This window comes from Protopterus annectens, chromosome 4.part0 (assembly GCF_019279795.1).
Source record: "Protopterus annectens isolate FY-2018-M chromosome 4.part0, PAN1.0, whole genome shotgun sequence".
Taxonomy (NCBI): Eukaryota; Metazoa; Chordata; order Ceratodontiformes; family Protopteridae; genus Protopterus; species Protopterus annectens.
This window is the reverse complement of record NC_056733.1, coordinates 1,078,629,793-1,078,649,847: the sequence shown is the minus strand read 5'-3', so window position 1 is coordinate 1,078,649,847 and position 20,055 is coordinate 1,078,629,793. Positions and strand designations below refer to the sequence as shown.

Sequence of the window (20,055 nt, the reverse complement as noted above, 5' to 3'; positions counted from 1 at the left end):
TTCAGGCACAGAATCTTTTCCATTTTTCAGCGCAAGACTTTCTAGTACTAGGCCTCCATGCCTCTAATATGATATCCATCACTGGTTTACTGAGGGATGGTAAAGGAGAAATTATGTAATTAGCCAGGCTGCTAGGTTCAGTGTTTAAAGCCGAGGGTGCAGAATTTGGTTCTCCTGCTGAGACAATAGAGTAGGAGTCTAAGGCAGATGCCATGGGGCCAACAGTGAGACACTGCGCGAGAGGGGGTACCAGTGTTGGCATGGCCAGTCTGGTGCAATCAAAATCGTCCTGGTTTGTCTTGTTTGATCTTTAGTAGTACTCTGGAGAGAAGAGGCAGAGGAGGAAAGGCATAAACGGATAGGTTTTTCCAGTTGAAGGACAGAGCATCCACTTTCCAAGCTTGTCTGTGGTGAGTCCTTGTGCAAAATTTGTCCAACTAATAGTTTTGGGGGGAAGCAAACAGGTCTATATCTGGGCAAACAGGCCTATATCTGGGATCCCCCGTTTGCTTGTCAACATGTTGAAAATCCTTGGTTCCAGTTTCCACTCGTGGCAGTCCATGAGGTTTTTGCTTAGTTCGTCTGCCAGTGTATTTTGTCTCCCTGTCAGGAATTGAGCTTGTAGATGCACTTGATAGCTCAGGGCTGTGTTCCACAATGCCATAGCTAGTCTGCAGAGGGGGTAAGAATGTGTACCCCCATGCTTGTTTATGTACCACATAACAGTGGTGCTGTCTGTCTTTACCATTAATTGTCCTGGAAGAATGTGGTCCTTGAAGGCTGTCAAAGCATTCTGTACAGCTAACATTTCTTTTTGATCGATATGCAGGTGCATTTGACTTGGGTCCCATTTGCTCTGAATGCATTTCCCTGCCAAATGAGCCCCCCATGCATAATCTGATGCGTCTGTTAGAGGTTGGGTGGCAGGGGGTGTTGTGAATGGTAATCCCTTGTTTTGGTGGCAGGTCTCTGCTCACCAAAGAAACTCTAGGCGTAGGCAAGGTACGATAGGAATCATTGTTTCTAGATCCAGAGAATGTGGACACCATAGGCTTTTTAGATACCATTGTAGTTTCCTCATATGCAGTCTTGCATATGGAATTACAGGAATGCAGGAGGCCATGAACCCCAAGGCTTGCAGTATTTGCCTTGCAGATAGTAGGGTTTTTGTGGCCACTTGTTTAAAGTAAGTTCTCAAATGAATTTGTTTCTCTGGCGTGAGGTAAGCCATCTGGGAAGCTGTATTCAAGCTTGCTCCCAGGAATATAATTTGTTGACAGGGTACCAGATGTGATTTCTTTACGTTTATGGTGTACCCCAGACAATTCAGCACCCTTTTAACGAAGGCCAGATGATTTAGAAGTATGCCCTGGCTTTCTGCCGGATTTAAACAATCATCCAGGTATGGGTATATTTGAATATTTCTTTGTCTGAAAAATGCAATGACTTGGGCTAGGCAATTTGTGAATACCATGGGCGTAGTAGATAAGCCTAAGGGCAGTGCAGAGAACTGATAGTGATTGTAGCCTGCTTTGAAGCTAAGGCATCTTCTGCAAGATTCCCTGATTGGGATGTGCAGGTATGCCTCCTTTAAACTGAGTGTTACCATCCAGGCATCTTTTCCCAGCATAGGAAGCAACTGGTGAAGAGAAAGCATCTTGAAATTTGGAATCACCAGAAAGGTGTTTAGAAAAGACAGGTCCAGAATAGGATGCCAAGAATTGTCTTTTCTGGGTACCAGGAAAAGTCTGGAGTAGAAACCTTGTCCTTCTTCCTCTTCTGGTACAGTTTGAATAGCTTTTATGCTTAAAAGAGAGAGTATTTGCTTTTGAACCTCTTCTCTGATTTGGGGGTAGCTCTAGTCTACCTTTTGGCATTGGTAACGTGTAGAAATTGAATCTGTATCCTTGGGACACTATATTTAGAACCCATTTGTCCTGGGTAATGAGTTCCCAATTTTTGGCCTGCAGATCGATCTTTCCCCGTAAAGGAGCATTCAGTTGAGAAGTGCTTGGAAGTTGTAAAATCAATCATTGAGACGGTTTTCCATAGGGGGTTAGTCTTACTACTCCCAGACTTGGGAGCGGAAGCCCCCCCACTGCTTAGTCTTGTGCGCAACCTGGGACTGAAACCTGGGGTTTCTGCTGTGTCTGGGTTTGGCTTGAGAAGACCTGGAAGGGGCCTGAAAGGACCAATTCTTCGGAGGGCCAATGCCTGCTAAATCTTGGAAGCTGAACTTGTAAGAAATATTTAACAGTTTGCATAGATTTAGCTTCATCTTCCATCTTTTTAAGAACTTCCCCAGCTTTGTTGCCAAACAGGCGGTCCTGATTTAAGGGAGCATCCAAACAGTTTAGCTTTAACATGATCAGGCAAAGATTGCTCCTTAAGCCAAGCATGCCTTTTGAGTACAGAACCAGTAACAGCAGCCCTGCAAGAGGCCTCTAAAGAATCAAACCCACATTGCAAAGTATGTTTTCCAACCTGTTAAGCAGAATGGATTAAATCTTGGAATTCCTTATTTTCAGCACAGTCAGGAAACATAATTTTCTGTTTTAAGTAATCCAATAACATGTTGCTGATACTTTAACATATGAAACGGACAGTTTAAGGCCCTAATGGCCAAGGTTGCAGAAGTGTAAACTTTCTTACCCCATCTATCCAGTGCCCTGGAGTCTCTATCACAAGGGGTAGGGTTTTTGGCAGTAGAAACCTTAATGCCCTTGGGTCCCTGTGAAATAGTCTCTGGATCCACAATAGGATTTTTAAAAAGGAACTTGTGTGAATCAGGAACCCTGTAATATCTGCCAGGTTTTCTGGGAGCAGGAGGTAAAGAGTCAGGGGCCAAGCTAGATTCCGCAAAGGCATCATGTCTAGTACAGGAGGTAGGCATCATCAACAATGTCTAGTACAGGAGGTATAGCTAAAGGCCTATGCTGAGGTAGAAGTAAGAAATCCCCAAGCCTCTTTTGTGAATCAGAAAAATCCTGGCTTTCCCAGTGGAAATGCTCTCTAAGAGTGTGCAAGGTTTCCCCAAAGGAAAAATCCTCTGGAGGAGAAGCAGGGGGAATAGAGTCCTCTGCATCAGAATCCTCATAAGCAGATAAGTTAAATTGTCCTGGTCAGAAGATTCATAAACAAACTCAGTCCTAGGTCTCTTGGAAGGTGGAGGTTGGCTTCCCCTGATAAAGGTTATAAGATCTTCAGCCATTCTTATCTGTTTTTTAGGCATAGAGGCCTGAACATGCGGCCTGGGCGTCAGTTTTCTACGCAAGATTTGAGGTTTAGGCCTTGAAGAAGGAGGTGTTGGTTTAATATGCAAGTCTGTAGGCCTGAATACACCCTCAGAAGGCCTTGAAGAAGGAGGCGTTTGTTTAATATGCAAGTTTGTAGGCCTGAATACACCCTCAGAAGCCAGTGCCTGCACAGCGGCTCCAGACCCATCCAAGGTAGAGACATCTGCAGGCTCCAGACCCATCCAAGGTAGAGACATCTGCAGGTTCCATAGCTGAAGCATCTCGCGGCATACTGGACTCCGAATGGGTCTCAGTAGAGGCCTGCGAGTCAGAAGTAGCGAGTATCCGGGGCTGCGAAAGCACCTCACCGAGTACCGGCGAACAGGCAACTGGCTTAGGAGAAACGTCGTCGGTAGTTTTGGACCTAGGCGGCCTGTCTCTGTCTTTATCCTTGTGCTTTTTCGGAATACCGGTAGTCAGATGGCTTACTGACGACATTTCTGGTTAACTGAACCGAGAATCAAAATATTTAGAGTCAAAAATATACCAATGACTGATAGTTTTATTCATTATTTAATCAATGCACTGACAGAAAGGTACATCATGGTCAGGGCCTAGGCAAGGAATACAGTACGAATGAAAAGTTTTGTGAGGTATTTGCTTTCCACAAGTAATGCAATTATTAACTTTTACTGACATCGGTAAGGAGCAAGTAAAAAGTTTACCCAACGGGGTACTTAGCTTTAGTTGAAGACTTCAGTTCTGAAACTTGAAAATGAAAATTTCAGGAGTCAGCCGACCGGCACTTGCGAACTGCTTTTGCTTCGGGCACCGCACGACAAAAAAGACTGATGTAATGGCGTCGGCTGCATGTTTTATACCAGACGACATGACATCATGGAAGAAAGGACAGCAATCCACACAGGACCCAAGACTTTGTTATTCAGGCCGACTGAGGGCTACTGCAAGCAGAAAACCCAAAAGTGATGACTGCAACAGTGAAACACGAAGAACATCTTCTTTATCTGATGTTGTAAATCTTTGTTCATTAATTACTATTAGGACGGAATCCCCAGCTACTTGAGTCCTGGGTGGCCCTTAGGAAGGATATTCCTGAGCACCATAGAACCAAAAGATTCTCGTCCCCTGGAGGCCAAATGCAATTTGTAATGAGAGATAAAGGTATGAGGTCTTGCCCAAGTGGCTGCTGCGGAGATATCATCCACAGAGGCTCTGGAATGAAATGCTACAGAAGTAGCCATAGATCTGGTAGAATGAGCCTTTATTCTGGAAGGTAAGGATAGCTTATTCTGTTGGTAGATGAAGGTAATGACATTAAGGTAATGACGTTTCTAAGCCAGGAGGATAAAGTCACTTTGGAAACAGGTTTACCCAATCTGGGTCCTGCAAAGGCCATACACAATTGATCCTTTTTCCTGCAAGATTTAGTCCTGTCCAAATAACAGCAAAGCTGCTGATGACATCAAGGGTGTGCAAAAGGTACTCCCCTCTATTAGAATGCTGAGGGAAGAAAACCGGCAGATCAATAGATTGGTTAATGGAAAATCCAGAAATGACCTTGGGCAAGAAAGAAGGTTCAGTATGAAGGGACACCCTATCTATGTGGAAGATCAAGTAAAGTCTCTTGACACTCAAGGCCTGCAGCTCAGATACTCTTCTCGCTGAGATAAGTGCTATTAGAAGTAAGGTTTTCCATGACAAAAATTTTAAATCACATGAATCAAAGGGCTCGAAAAGGAGGACCTGTGAGAGACTGAAGTAACAAAGTCAAGTCCCAATGTTCTAAGGGAGGCTTGACCGGAGGTTTAACATGTAATACTCCATTCAAAAATGTCTTGCATAGGCAGTGTGACATAATCAAAGAATTATCAAGTCCATTATGAAAACTGGCGATAGCTGCTAAATGTGCACGGATCGTCGATGCTGAGGCTCCTGCATGTAAAAGAGTTGTGAGGTATTGAAGGATCTTTTGAACAGACAGAGAAGGGATCTATGTTCTGATCTTTGGCCCAGATAGAAAACCTAGTCCATTTACTAGAATAAACTTTCCTGGTGGAAGGTTTATGCGAAGCCAGAAGAATTTCACGAACAGGAGATGGGATGTCAGGCAGCCTGGCAATCATTGGAAGTGGAGGAACCAAGCTGCGAGCTGGAGACTGTGGAGGCTTGGATGAATCAGTCCTTGAGGATGAGATAACAGGTCTTGGGAATGATCCAGGATCTATGGGCTGTGAATCAGATGACGCCATAGAAACGGGAACCGGACTTGATGGGGCCAGTAGGGGGCAATGAGGATCACTTTGCTTCTCAATCTCTGAGCTTTCTGGAGAAATTCTGGAATGAAGGAAAACGGAGCAAAGGCATACAGAAGACTCGGGGGGCCAATCGTGCATTAAGAGCGTCCCTCTTTGATCCCCCCCCTCCCTGAGGATCAGGGCAAAGTAGCTTCTGCATTTGTAGTTTGGGGGAACAGATCACAAGGCAAAGATCCGATCCACTGTTACAGGGTTAAGGGACCACTCGTGAAGCATCAGGATGTTCCTGCTCAGATTGTTACCAATAAGGTTGGAACTCCAGGGAATGTACGTTGCTATAAGAAAGCGGTTGGAAGTTATCACCCAGTGCCAAATCCTCATGGCTTCCCGACACAGGGGATAAGACCTGGTTCTACCTTACTTGCTGATATACCAGATGACTGACATGTGGTCTGACTGATTTGCAATGGTCCCAGAGGATAAAGATGCATGGAACGCTTGTAATGCTAAGAGAACTGCCCTCAGTTCCATGACATGTATGTGCAAATTGGCCTCCATGGAGACCAGGTGCCTTGGACCGTCTTTCCCTGGAAATGCCCCCCCACCCTAACAGGGACGCATCTGTGGTCACTGTGGCCGTGGGCTGGGGAAGACAGAACGGTCGACACCAAAGGTTCGTTTGGGGCTTCATCCATCATAGCATTTCTTCCTTGCAACGGTTTGTAAGATGTATCATGTGGTCGAGTGGGCGAGTTAGAAACAACCATTGTGCAGAAAGGAGCCACTGTAGGATTCTCATGTGCAGTCTCGCCAGTGGTACTAACATAATGGCAGCTGCTTGTAGTACAAGACGTGCTGGTACATAGGTCTGAGGAAGAAGGTCTTGGATTAGGTCTCTTATTTTCAAAAGCCTGTGAGGGGGAGAGAAGCTTAACAGGATGTTGTGTCGAAGACCGCTCCAGTAAATTCCAGTGTTTCATTGGGGACATTTGAGATTTGTCTGTTGATTGTAATCCCCAAGTGGAGAGCGAGACCTTGAGTGTAAGACAAGCTGTGGACTAGGAGATTCCTGGTTTGAGTGGTAAAGAGACAATCGTATAGATACGAAAACACCTGGAATCCTTGTAGTCAAACATGAGCTACCACAACTGATTTGGTAAACACTCGGGAGGGCTGTCGAGAGACCGAATGTCAGTGCCCTGAACTGGTAGCAATTGGCTCCCAGTCGGAAGTGTAGAAACCTCCGGGAGCGGTGAATGGACTGTACGGGGAAAATCCGGAATTTTTGAGGTTTGATAAATTTGTTCAACAGGCTGAAATCCAGGATTGGTCTCCAGCCCCCTGTCTTTTTTGGCACTAAAAAGAACGAGTAAAACCCGGATCCTGTCTGGTCTGCTGGGATTGGTTGGATGACTCTTTCTTAGTAGCTTTTCTATTTCTAAGGCTGCTAATTCCCTCTGATTGGGTGGTACATGGGGGATTCGTTTGATAGGTCTGGGAATTAAATCGAATGGTATTTGGTAGCCTGTGGGTATTATTCTCTGCCCAAACATCGGTAGTAATAAGATGCCAAGCTGGAAGATGCAGAGAAAAACGACCCCGACTGCTTCCAGAGGAAAGCAAATCGGGACGCTGCTCAGGAGCGCTGGTAGGGTCTGCCGGAGAAAGAATCTCTACTGCCCTAATTATGCGACCCCCTCTACCCCGAAAGGGGTGTCTTCCATATGAGTTGCCCACTCTGCCCCAGGGGGATTGATCACCATGAGCGTCATGAAAAGATCCTTGGGATTTCTTGAACCACATTTTACCTCCCTTCTGGTCCCTGGAGTAGGACCGCTGGGGGTTGGAAAAGCGTATGCCCACAGCAGACAAGGTCTTTCTGTCTTTTTCACTACATGCAAGTGTGTGTCTCATACTTTGGGTCCAAATAGTGCAGATTTGTTGACAGGTGCATTGACAAAGGAAGATTTAAAGGGGTCTGCGAAGTCACACAACCACATCCAAGCATTACGTCTCATAACAATGCCTGATGCGGCAACTCGAGCTGCCCCCTCGGTGGTGTGAGATATCAAATGCATCGAAGAGTTAGAGATGGATTTAAGAGTAGCTAGCTGCAAGGCAACAGTATCACGCACCTCATTTGGCAGTACCCCCACCAAAGAGGAAGACATTTCGTAAATTAGGTCTCTTTGGAGGTGAGTAAAGTGTGCCAGATAGCTCAGTGACCGAATGGCGAAGGTCGCTGAAGCACAGGTCTGCTTCCCTAGTCTGTCCATGGTCCGGGACTCCCTGTTTGGAGGATGGACAGTGAAATTGTCTTCTGCCAGCTCCCTCTTGGTAGCCGGCCATGACCATAGAGTCAACTATCAACTGCTTGGACCAGTGGAGCTGGTCTTCAGGTGTACATAAAAGTTGGTTTGTCCTCCGGGGGACAGGTTCTACGTTGTCTGGGTCCTTCCAGGCATGCTGCACAATGAGTTTAACAAGGTCAACTGCTGGTGGGGTCACCCAAGAAGTAGATGGCCAGGCACGGAAGGCCTGCAAGAACACAAGATTCCTCAGAAGAAGGGTTAGAGGGGCTTCCAGTCTCCCCACTGCTTGAGGATTTTGAGAAGGTCTCCAAATGGGATGTCATCTGGGGAGACTGTGGGGACCGTTCCTCCTCATCACAAACAGTGTCTTCTGTGATAGATTCCTCCGGAGAATCAAGGTGCTTCCTCTTGCACCGTTTCTTCCGGGGTGGCTCCCCAGTGGGATCCTCAGAGGACTCCGGAGAAGGAGTTCCCCTTCAAAGGAGGTTCTTGAGACTCCTGTGCCCAGGGTCCCGAAATAGAGGGTTGGGAGAGGTACATGCTGGGGGGGGGGGGGGGTCTGATACTGACGTCATTGGTGCCGACTGTGAGCCTTCGGAGTGAAGGACCCTCTCCATCACCTGGACAGCAGGCCTGCCTGAGGAGGGATGGAAGCTCAGAACTAGGATCACACCCCATCCTGAGGAGCTTACCTCCAGGTGAGGAGCTCAGAGAGGAATGGAAGCCACTGCAGCGAAAATAGGCACCGGGCTAGGTACCAGGGTACACACGCACACACTCAAGCCTAGGGCCAATTTAGAGTGTCCAATCCACCTACAGCATGTCTTTGGGAAGTAGGAGGAAACCCACGCGACCACAGGGAGGACATGCAGACTCTGCACAGAAGGAACCCCAGCCGAGGATCGAACTGGAGAACCTCTTGCTGTGAGGCGACAATGCTAACCGCTGCACCACAGTAGCCTAGATTCAGCAAGTCTGAATTTAGTCTATGCTATAAAATGCAAAAGCACTTGAAATTCAAAGTGCAGAAAAATAGTCACAGCAATAGAAAAGAAAAAATGAAGCTGTAATTAGTCAAAATGCAGTTCAAAAAAGTGCAATGCAAGCTTAGACTATACTTATTTGTTGAACACAGCGAATGCCTTAGATTTAGTTCAGATTCAATCCAGATCTGGTCAAGATTGCCAAACTCTGAGCAGCTCCACCAAAGTGAGCTACCTAATATTAGAGATTAGTCTGGTTTTAGCTATAGCACTCCTGGCTTCTCTTCCAAGTGACAGTTTTAGGAGGATTTTAGATGAGAATGGACTTTATCTACTGTTTAATCAGTATGCTTTTGAAAGTTAAAACACTGGACAAGGTATATGCCCTACTTACAAATTATAGGTGAACTGCCAAGTGGTCTCCGAATTTGATCTGAGCCAGTTCTTGGTTTGCTTCTGAAGTACCAAGTTTGGATGTTTCAAGACAGAAAATTATTACTTTAGTTTTCAACAGTCCATTCAAAATATGAACTAAAATCTTTCTGAGGGGTTGCTGGGGCACTGATCATGTAACAAGACTTAAAAGAAATTCCCAAATCCTCAATTAAATTACAAAACATAATAGGATACTAGTAATTAACATAAAACACATGGTCTGGAAGGACTAATATTCAAACTAATGCTTGAACTTTTGGAAAGTAAAAGTTCAACTACATTAAGCAGGGGGAAAAAAAAAAACAAAAAAACAAAAACAGAAAAAAACTTACAAAAAAAACTTTGCTTCTAACAACCACAACTACTGAAAAGCTACTTCCAGTAATCCAAATATATTTCTTTCTCTTAATGTGAAGAACTTATGTCACATCTTCAAAAAGAGAGAAAAAAGAAATTACATACATTAGTGAAGGAGAGAAAAGGATGAACTAAATGGCAACAAAAAATCCAGTACAATATAAAAAACCCATGCATTTACTAACACACAACTAAAATTCTACTGCTGCCTCAAACTCCACTGCACCAAAGAGAATGGAACTGGGGAACAACAGATTTGTGAAAAAAGGACTGATGTAGAATATATTTCTGAAAACCACAAGAGATTCCTTTCCTAACAAGTGCAAACACAGTTTCTGACCAGTACAAAATGTACTGTAAAATAACTTTTATAACCTGAATGTTCATGTGGTTTTCATTAGCACATCTAACCAAATACACACCCTTTCACTGTGCCACTTTTGGCATAAACAGCATTCTTTTAAATGACATCTGAAATACCAGTCATCCTTCAGAATTAAGTTATTACATATCACACCTTAATGACTTACCTGTGGTATGCCTTCCTGCACCTCCTGTTCAACTCGCTTCTGAATGTTTTCCAGTTGATCCTTCAGCTGTGCCAGATCCTTCAGTTTGCCAACAGTACCCTTAAACACAAATTGAAAACAGAACCAGATGTTATTTAATTTACAATCACATCAGTACTTGGCATAAGCCTTAAACAGCGTACAGTTCAGTACTAAACATGGCTATCCAGAAGCCCCAAATAAACCATTATTGCCCCAGTAACACAAACTGTTACGCATCGAAATTAACAATCTGAAATTTGACATCCACATTACTCAAACTATTACAAAGGCTCACAAGAAAACAGGTCTTCTATACAGAAACAAGAAGGTCCTATGTAACTCCACAAAAGCTACTATCGCCCGTACACACCTTAACTCTCCTATATGCCTCCCCACTACTAATCAATCTCTGTAAAACTGACCTTATCAAACTTGAATCTTGCTACAATAAAATTAAATGGCTTAAAATTTCTCAGTTGCTACATTTTAACCAATTTATTCTTGCCCACAAGATCCTACACCAACCAGATAGAATCCCTGCACAACAACATAGTACAACCATATACCACTATCAGACCCCTATGCTCTAGTAACAGAATTGTTAAAAGCCAGCAAAGTTAACTCCTCAGCTGGTGACTCTTCTCCAACACTATTGCTGAAGTAAAATACATAGCAGATGGCGTTTCCCAAACACAACTGCAACAACGAAAGTAAAGGTAATGCTAAAAAGACACAATCTCCCTTTGGACAATAAAGGCCTGTCTCAGTCCATCCAGATATTAAAAATAATATGATTTATTCATGGATTAAGTGACTTTGTCCACTAACCGTGAACTTCATAAGAATGATTATTTTAAACAGAAAGATGAAAGGAATAGAAATAGCCCAAAACGCCAATAAAACTACAGTCCAATAGTACCAAATTTGCAAAAATTGGGGCGCAAGCTGCACCCATGGCAGCCCCTCTCATCTGCCTATAATGTTCACCTTCAAAATAAATGAAATTGTTGTCCAGTACTAGAGTCATAAATTCAATTATTAAACTAACCTTTTCCCAATCAAAATCTGCGTACATTTTCATGCTACTGTTAAAACTTTCAGGACCATCTTTAGGAATACACGAGAATAGATCAATAACATCTGTTGTCAAAAATATACCTGGCTCTAAATGACTTACTTTTTTCCATATACCTGGTTCTAAATGGCTTAGGAAAAACCATGAATCTTTTATCATGTGGTGTACATTACTGTAAATACGTTTCAGCCACCTATCACAACTCAAAAGGGGAAGGTCTTGGATTTACTATGGGAAATAATTGGACAAAAGGGGGTTCTAGTAAATTATTATGTACGCTTTTAGGAAAGGGAATTGTAATACTAAACATGTAGTATATTTAGCTAAGTGCAATAACTGTTCAGGGTTCTATGTCGGTAAGACCGACAGAGCCCTTAAGAACAGGTTCTATGAACGCATGTACCACATTAGAAAAAAAGATAGGAATAATGCTTTGTTTAGACATTTGGAAGCTAGTCCCTCATGTACAACTTTTAAGTTTTGGAATATTGGAATGCCTTACAGTTAATCCTAGAGGAGGGAACATTAAAGCCCTACTGGAAGAAAAGAAGTTAGATGGCAATGGTTACTAATTGGTACTAACTTCTCAGGAATTAATGACAACATATCCATTAATCCATTAGGTGTACTACTAGTATACATATTGCAGCACAATAGTTGGTAGAAATATGTTTTTATGTTTACACTCAACTAGTATCGATTAGTATACTAACATTTTGTACTAATGTACACATTCTTAATTTTTATACCTTGTACACACCTGCATTTATTTTAATTGTATTTATATAATGTTTAAGAGTTATGTAGATTGGGAGGATTATGTACATCTTGTATTGACACACTTTATAAGATGGTGTTGTTTTAATTGTGAACTTATGAATATTTTACAAGGTTATACATTTTTAGGATCTCTAAAGTGTGAACTCACAGTGAAAGTTAATTAGCAGTGATTTTATTGGTTGAACTTATATATTTAAATGAGGTTAAGGATGATTCTGATGAAGTTCACAGTTAGTGGATGAAAGTGCTTAATCCATGAATAAATCGTATTATTTTTAATATCTAGAAAAACTGAGACGGGTCTTTTTGTCCAAAGGGAGATTGTGTCTTTTTAGCGTTGCCTTTACTTTCACTGCTGCTATTGCAGAAGTGTGGAACAAAATTTCCATTCAATATTTCTTCCGACTCCTCTTTGGCACAGTTTAAAAGGCTCCTAAAATCTCTTTATGGAAAAGTGGCTCGGTTTCTTGTTATCATCTTGGATAATTCTTACCTCTTTATATCCAACTACATATGTCACATTTGTTGCTACTCTACTATACATCTCATTCTCTTTCCTCATTCTATTGCAACTTGTTTTCAGGTATTGTTCATAGGTAGGTACTAGGCTATAGGCCCAAGGGCCTAAGTAAGCCTAGCCAACAAAGTTCTCTGGCTTACGCCACCCAAGAAAGTTATTTTCATGTGCCCCTATCGAGCAGAGCCACAAAAGTGATCCCAGGAGTGTATTTCCTATTTCCCATCCACTTAAAGATTTTTCTTGAAGAGTGTTAATGAGGAACTTTGCTGAACATAGATGGGTACCTTGTTCCAGAGTATAAAGTCTCTGGGACAGGAATCTATCCCTCCAGCATGTCCTGTTTATTGTGGTGACAAGGTTTAGGTCCCTAGAGCGTGTAGCTCAGTGGGATTGGGATTTCTTTAGGTGTAGCATGTCCAACAGCTCTGGGTTTAACATAGCTTTATATGTTAGGCAGAGATCTCCTCGGACTAGGCGAAATGCTACTGAGTAAAGCTGGAGTTTGAGACGGTCAGTGCAGAGCATCTGTATGAGGCCAGTAATCCTCTTTGTGAGGTACTTCTGTGGCCTTTCCAGCTGCTGCAGATGTCTTGTGAGGTATAGTCCAAAAGGGGTGTTGTACTGTATAATGGGTCTGAGTGCAGAGTAGAAGGGAACAATGACCTCATTTTTCCTGGATGAGAACCCTTTTGTGACTAGGTGCAACACACAGAAGGATTTCCTGACTACTGTGGTGATATGATTATCAAAAGTAGAGACTACTGTCCACCTGGGTCCCAAGGTCTCATCACACATTTGGCGTTCAGTAGACTGCCATTATGTGGTAGTTTATGGGTACAAAGTTTTTACCAAAGGGGATGACAATGCACTTTTTGGCATTGAGCTTGAGGCCATGCCTCTGACACCAGGCATCTGTCTCAGTGAGGCCATTCTGTAGGATGTCCACATCATTTGGGGACTCTACTATGGCTCCTAGTTTGCAGTCATCTACAAACTTCTCTAGCCAGAGGCCTTCTGTGTTAGCCTGTACTTCAGAGAAGTAGATAACAAACAGAAGAGGTACCAGGATGGAACCCTGTGGTACTACACTTGTCACTTGTTTGAAGTCAGATTTGGAGTCTGCAACTTTTACAGTGTGGGTCCTGTCAGTGAGCCAGTTGGCAACCCATCCTGTAACGTAGGGCTTTATACCTAGTTTAGTGAGATTAGCTATAATTCCAGAATGGGAGACTGTCGAAAGCCTTGGCGAGGTCAAGATAGGCTGTTTTAACCACCTTACCCTCGTCTACAAGCTTTGGTGACTGCCTCAAAGAAGTCAATCCTGTTCAGAAGGCATGATCTGCCTTTCACAAACACAAACTGGGCGGGGTCCAGAGTTTGGAGGTTACCAATGTCTGTTTACGAGTTCCAGGATATGTTCCATGGCCTTGCACACCAGGCTCGTTAGGCTAATAGGGCGATAGTTCCCAGGATCAGTGATGGCTCCCCCTTTGTAGAGTGGGATAACTGTTGCTGTGCGCCATTCAGTGGGCACAAAGCCTGACATGAGACTATGAGTGAACATGGTGCTTAGGTGGGGAGCCAGTTCATTCTGAAGTTTGTGTAAAACACAGCCTGGGATGTGGTCTGGTCCCATGGATGCTGTGTTTTTGGTTTTAGACAGTGCAGCTTTTACCTGCATAGATGTGATTACAGGGACTCTGCATTCTTCCTGTATAGATATGGGCCCTTTAGGGGGTGAGAGGGGGGTAAAGTTAGCACTGAACCTATCCAGGATGTTGGCAATATCAGTTGGTTCTGTAATTTTCATGCCATTGTGCTGTAACTCAGAGCAGATCTGGGTGTTGCCACTGAGATTCTTGACATAGCTATAGAATGCTTTGTGGTTGCCCTTAGAAATCAGTGGCAATTTTGTTTTCATAGCTAGCTTTGGAGGATCTTATAAGGGGATCTCAGCTTCTTACTGAGGCTGACCATGGAGCTCCTCCACTCATGGGACTTTACAACAGAAGGGACTTTACAACAGAAGGAAGAATCTGTTGCAAAAGAGAATAGAGTTTGTTTATGGCAGGGGACTACCAGATTGGCTTCCTTTTTTGGAGGATAGCATCTAGGTCCTGTTTGGGATAGCACGATCCATGCACTCATGTAAGTGCTTACAGAGTGCATTTGTGTAGGATTCAGCAGTCGTAACTGTATTGTCCATCTGCATGGGTGTCATGAAGTTCGCCACTTCTGTCTTAAGAAGTATGAAGCTGGTTTGGAGAAATGTTTTACACTGGTTTCCTTAATGGTGGGTGGGGACGGGATGCGGATATCTAGGGTGATTAGCTTATGGTCGGATATGACCAACGAGGAGTTGGTTTTGGTCACTCATGTTGGTAATGACTGCATCTAGGATATTGTTTCCTCTGGTGGGGTGTGGATAAGTTGATCCAGGGCATTGGAATTTATGAATTCCAGAAAGTGTTGCGCAAAGGAGTTAGTATAGGAGTAGGTTTCCCAATTAATGGTGGGGTAGCTGAAATCGCCCATTATTAGGGTGTTTGGTTGAATCCAATATTTTCCAGTATATCAAGAAGAGAGGAGTGGGAATCCTGGAGCATAGTGGGGGATCTGTAGCAAGCGACAATTTGGATTGCAGTTTTGCCCAGAGTCAGTTGCACTTAGAAAATCTCGGATGCATTATGCTGTGCAACTAGCCTGGAGGTGTGGATGTCCTTAAGGAATATGGACACACCTCCGTCTTTGGTGTTCTGGTCCAGGTTAGATGGCCGAAAAGTGTGGTAGGAGTTGTAGCCTGATAATGCAGGGGTTCTCTCTAGAGCCTTGAACCAGGTCTCAGTCACTGCACAGATATCAATGTTCTCCATTTTAAGGAGTGCCTCGAGTAAGTGCATTTTGAGATTCAGACTTCTAGCACTGAGTAGCATTACCCTCCATTTCTGCTTGCCTGTTCTTGTTATGGTGGTAAATTTTTCATTTGAACCTTGCCTAAAAAAGGCACTATGGGGTGGCAAGAGCCTTGGCCAGTATCCGGAATCCCAGGGGTGACAGGTGCAGACCATCTCTGGCAAAGCATCGTGGTCTGTCGACCATGTTGTCCGAGGCAGACAGATACTGGATCCTCTTATAATGACATCAGAAGCTTAGCCACTTTTTTGAAGTCAATCATTTTGTCCTTGCACTGCGGTATCATTCTGGGCGATGGCAGGATGCTACTCAGGGCTAGGGTCATACCTGCCTGGGCTACAAGATCAGAGAGGTCTTCCATGTCTCATGTAGTCCAGGAAGATACGTCTCAGGTCGCTCACACCAACATGGACAATGACAAGAGTCATATTTGTACTTGTTGTGGAGTGACCTGAGTGCGTGGGTTATGTGGCAGAACCTGGCACCTGACAGGCAGCTGACAGTAACCTTCTCCTTGTTTAGCCTGGTGAGTGGGACATTAGTCTGTGTTGGGGTACGTTGGTTTGCCTTATGGGCTGTGGTTTACTGGCACACAGAGTCTGTGGGCTGTGTCATTTGAGTTGTGCTGGGGGGTGGAGGCTGCTTGCTTTTCTGTTTTGGAGGTCTCTGTTTTAAGGAGTGCCTTGAGTGAGTGCATTTTGAGATTTAGACCTAGTACTGAGTAGCATTACACTCACTTTCTGCTTGCTTGTTACTGTTACAGTGGTGAATTTGTCATTTGAACCTTGCCTAAAAAGGCAACTTATTACAGAGAGCCTCTGTAAATGTTTTTGTGTTTCTATGTGTGGATTCTAGTGGTGTAGGTTTCTAGTGGTGTAGGTTTAGTGGGACTATGTGAGGAGTGTGGTGTGGTGCAAGTGTTTACCTTCTCCTCCTGACTGTCAAGTTCAGTCTTGGTTGGACAGAGCTTTACCTCCAGTTTGGCTAGATAAGTGCATCTCTCACAGGTTGTGGTGTTGGGTGGTAGGAGGAGAAGGTTGTCTGTGCACGAGGCAATTGCTACATTGCCTCAAGATGCCCAGATTCATCAGATAGACAGGAGAGAACACTGGGAGCCGACCCTTGGACATGCCCGAATAAAAAAACTACTTTCTTCTAGACAAGCGAGGAAAGCGAGTATAAGAGCAGTTTTTCTCTAAGCAAGTGAGGAAAGTAAGTACAAAAACTGTTTTCCTTGAGGTAAAGAGGAAGGTTGAGTGCTGTAGTAATTTGTAGCTTTTTTAATGCTAACAACAAGTTCTGAACAAGTGTTGAGCACGAATAAGCAAAGTCAATTGCTAAAACTAAAAATATGCACCTGGATCTTGCGGTAGATAAGCTACAATGCTTCCCTCCAACACAGAAGGGCTTGGGGGGCTCAGAAACTTACAGAGAGTCCTGGATACAGCAAAGCTGTATCTGGACTAGACTAGTTACAGGGAAGGCAGCAAGCTAGCTTAGATTTTTTTTTTTGGAAACTGGAAAGGGAGAAAGGAGAAAAGTACAGTTGTGTACACTTACCATAAATGTAGATGTTAAGAGTGTATTCACTGTTGCAGTCATCACATTTGGGTTATCTGCTTGCAGCAGCCCTCAGTCGGCCTGATTATCAAAGTCTTGGGTCCTGCATCGGTTGCTGTCTCATCTTCAATGACGTCAGGTCATCAGGGGTATAAAGCATGCAGCCGACGCCATTACATCAGTTTTTTCTTACCCCAGATGTCAGGTGTCCCCATAATGGAAAGCAATTACATACAAGGTTACACCTCCAACAAAAAAGCAAATACACCAAAAAGCTTTAAGCATAGTAAATAAGAATAGATGTACAGTCAATAGAACAGTTCCTTTAGGTCACGGTTAGTGTAAATGAATCGCCAGTAACTTCCAAAATTATTTGTAAACCACAGAAAAACAGCTAGCGATCCAAACCTCAGCCAAAGAAGTCACTATTGTTTGCCAAGAAATACAGAGTTCTATGTCAAAAGATGAAAATTTCGTTATTGTAGGTACGTGCTTTCATGGTGCTGCTCACACCACTTCAGACCTTTTACAACCATGCATCACAGTACTCTATACTTTATAGAAAAAAATTTAATCAGCCCATTAACTTAATTGATTCAACTGATTCAATTAAATAAACTTGTTAATAACCCATGTAAACCTTCTATCAAAGCTATGCATAGGGTACACAAGCTCAAACTACTATAAAAACATATATAAGAAATGCAGAGTGTAAAGACACAATAAAAACTCATAAAACACACTTATAAAACTCACGTATGCATACTTTATACCAGTGCATGCATACAAAAATAAAAATATAAAACAAATGCATACAAACATTTCTCTCTTTCTGCACCTAACCAGAAGTGTGCTTAGGTATTAATTTATTATATAACTGTTCCAAATGACTTTTGCGTGATCAAATCAAAGGCCTATTCCGCAAGTCAGGCTTAAGGGGGATTCTATCGTTTAGCCCCTGACCCCTATCTGCTCTCAGTCTAACAATCCAACGTGTCTCAGAAGTCTCAGTTCTGTTTATTATGTCCCCCCTCTATCATTTTCTATCACTTGGAAGCTAAATGTATGCTCTGGCCCCTTACTTTGCACATGCTTAGCCAATGCAGTTGTCACATTCTGGTTCCTAATGTATAATAAATGTTCTTGTATTCTGAACCTCAATTTCCCGTTAGTTTTTCCTACTTTGAAACTCGAACAAACATAACACACTGCTATATATACGATGTTCATGCTATTACAGGTAGCTTGAACACTGAACACATATTCTCTACCTCTGTCAGGGTGCATGAAATTATTACTAGCATCTATGTATGTGCACTGATTACATCTAGTGCATGGTAATGTGCCCTTTTTGGTAGTAATGTTTCTGCTTGATGTTTCTTTGGCTTCTATGGGATAACATAAGTGTCTCTTCAGGACTTTTTGTTTTTAAAGGAGAAACTTGTTTTTTCTCCTGCTATCTCCCTTATGTTGGGATCATGTGTCAAAATGGGCCAGTGCTTCCTAATGACTCCTGTTATTAGGGACATATTACTTAAATATTGGATAGGTAATCTTAGGACTTTCTTTTTTACTATAGGGTTCATAGTTGTATTATTCATATTATCAGAAAAGTGTCTCTTAATTTGGCACTCTCATCTATTATGTCAGTTGTAATGTGGTCAGTATAACCCTTCTCTCTAAATCTGTCTCATTTCAGTGATCTCTTGGTCAAAGTCCTCGTCCCTTGCTGTTAACCTAGATGCTCTCAATGTTAGCCCTTTTACAACATTTTTAAAAATGTGTCTAGGGTGCACGCTTTCTCAATGCAAAATGATATTTCTATGACACTCCTTACGATATAACTTAGTAGCTATTTGGCCCTCTTTTGTCTTAAGCACCTTCACATCTAAAAACTCCACTTCCTTATCTGAAGCCTTCATTTCAAAAGTTAGAAAGGATGTATTGATGTTAGCATTATGGTAAAACCTATCAAGTTCTTCCTGGCTACCATCCCATAACAAAAAAAGGTCATCTACAAAACACTTGTAGAATATTATCTGGTTCCAAGTGCCATTACTTACACTGTTATTCTCCCATAAGGCCATGATTTGCATAGCTGTTGGCACTGGAAGTGCCCATGGCAACCCCTTCGTTTTGTAACAAAAAACACGTGGTCAAATAACATAACATTGTTTATGAGCACCTGCTCCATCAACAGACAAATTCATTCTATTTTTGTCTCTGTTTTAAGTGCCATCCTTTGTTAAATATTCCCTTAACATATCAACCCCCCATGTCATTGGGAACTGATGTGAAAAGGGAACGAACATCCAACGTAACCAACTTCACATTATCCAGATTTAACTTAGTACTTCTCAAAAAATCATATAATTGGTTTAAGAACTGTTTGGTATCCCTTAAAATAGTTACATTCTTGTCTACTAACTGTCTTAATGTTTTCTCCAAATATATGGATATCAGTTCTGTTGCCCAATTCTTACCTGATACTATGGGTCTTAGTAGGGGGTTCACTGTGTCCTTGTGTATTTTGGAAAACCCTTGAATAATACGGGTAAGGGGGCTAATCACTTTAAAGTAATTATACAAGTCTTAAGTTATCCAACTATCTAGTAAACACTCATATAACACATTTTCCAGTTTCATTAAAAGACTTTCCTTCTGTTTAACAGTAATGATTTCATACACTAACATCATTCAACATTTCTTTCATTTTAGTGTCATAGTATCTTTTGTCCATAATTACTATGGGTCCCCCTTTATCAGCTGGTTTTATTACAATACTTTTGTCATTCTTCAAGTAATTTAAGGCTTTATATTCGCCTCTAGACATGTTATTAAAAAAGGTTGTGCGCTTCTCATTGTCTAATAATTAAAATACTTCTTTTTCACATAAGCTACTAAATACATCTACATTGGGGTGACTAGGAGGGATGAATGGAGTAATTTCCTGGTCACTATTGTTCCCAAACAAAAGTCTTAACAGATTCCTGCTAAACATTTTCAAGTCTATTATACTGTCAGTTACCTCAGTAGTTTGTGCAGGTATGAATGAAA

The 20,055-nt window shown here is 42.5% G+C and overlaps 1 protein-coding gene across 1 annotated transcript in view; it reads right to left on the bottom strand.

Annotated features, from left to right (window-relative positions):
* SLC35A4 (solute carrier family 35 member A4) overlaps window positions 1-20,055 on the bottom strand; it is a 158,240-nt gene that overhangs the window by 62,249 nt on the left and 75,936 nt on the right. Inside the window, exon 2 of the mRNA XM_044069018.1 lies at window positions 10,130-10,228. Coding sequence (XP_043924953.1) covers window positions 10,130-10,228 — 99 coding nt within the window. The remainder of the gene's footprint in view (window positions 1-10,129; window positions 10,229-20,055) is intronic.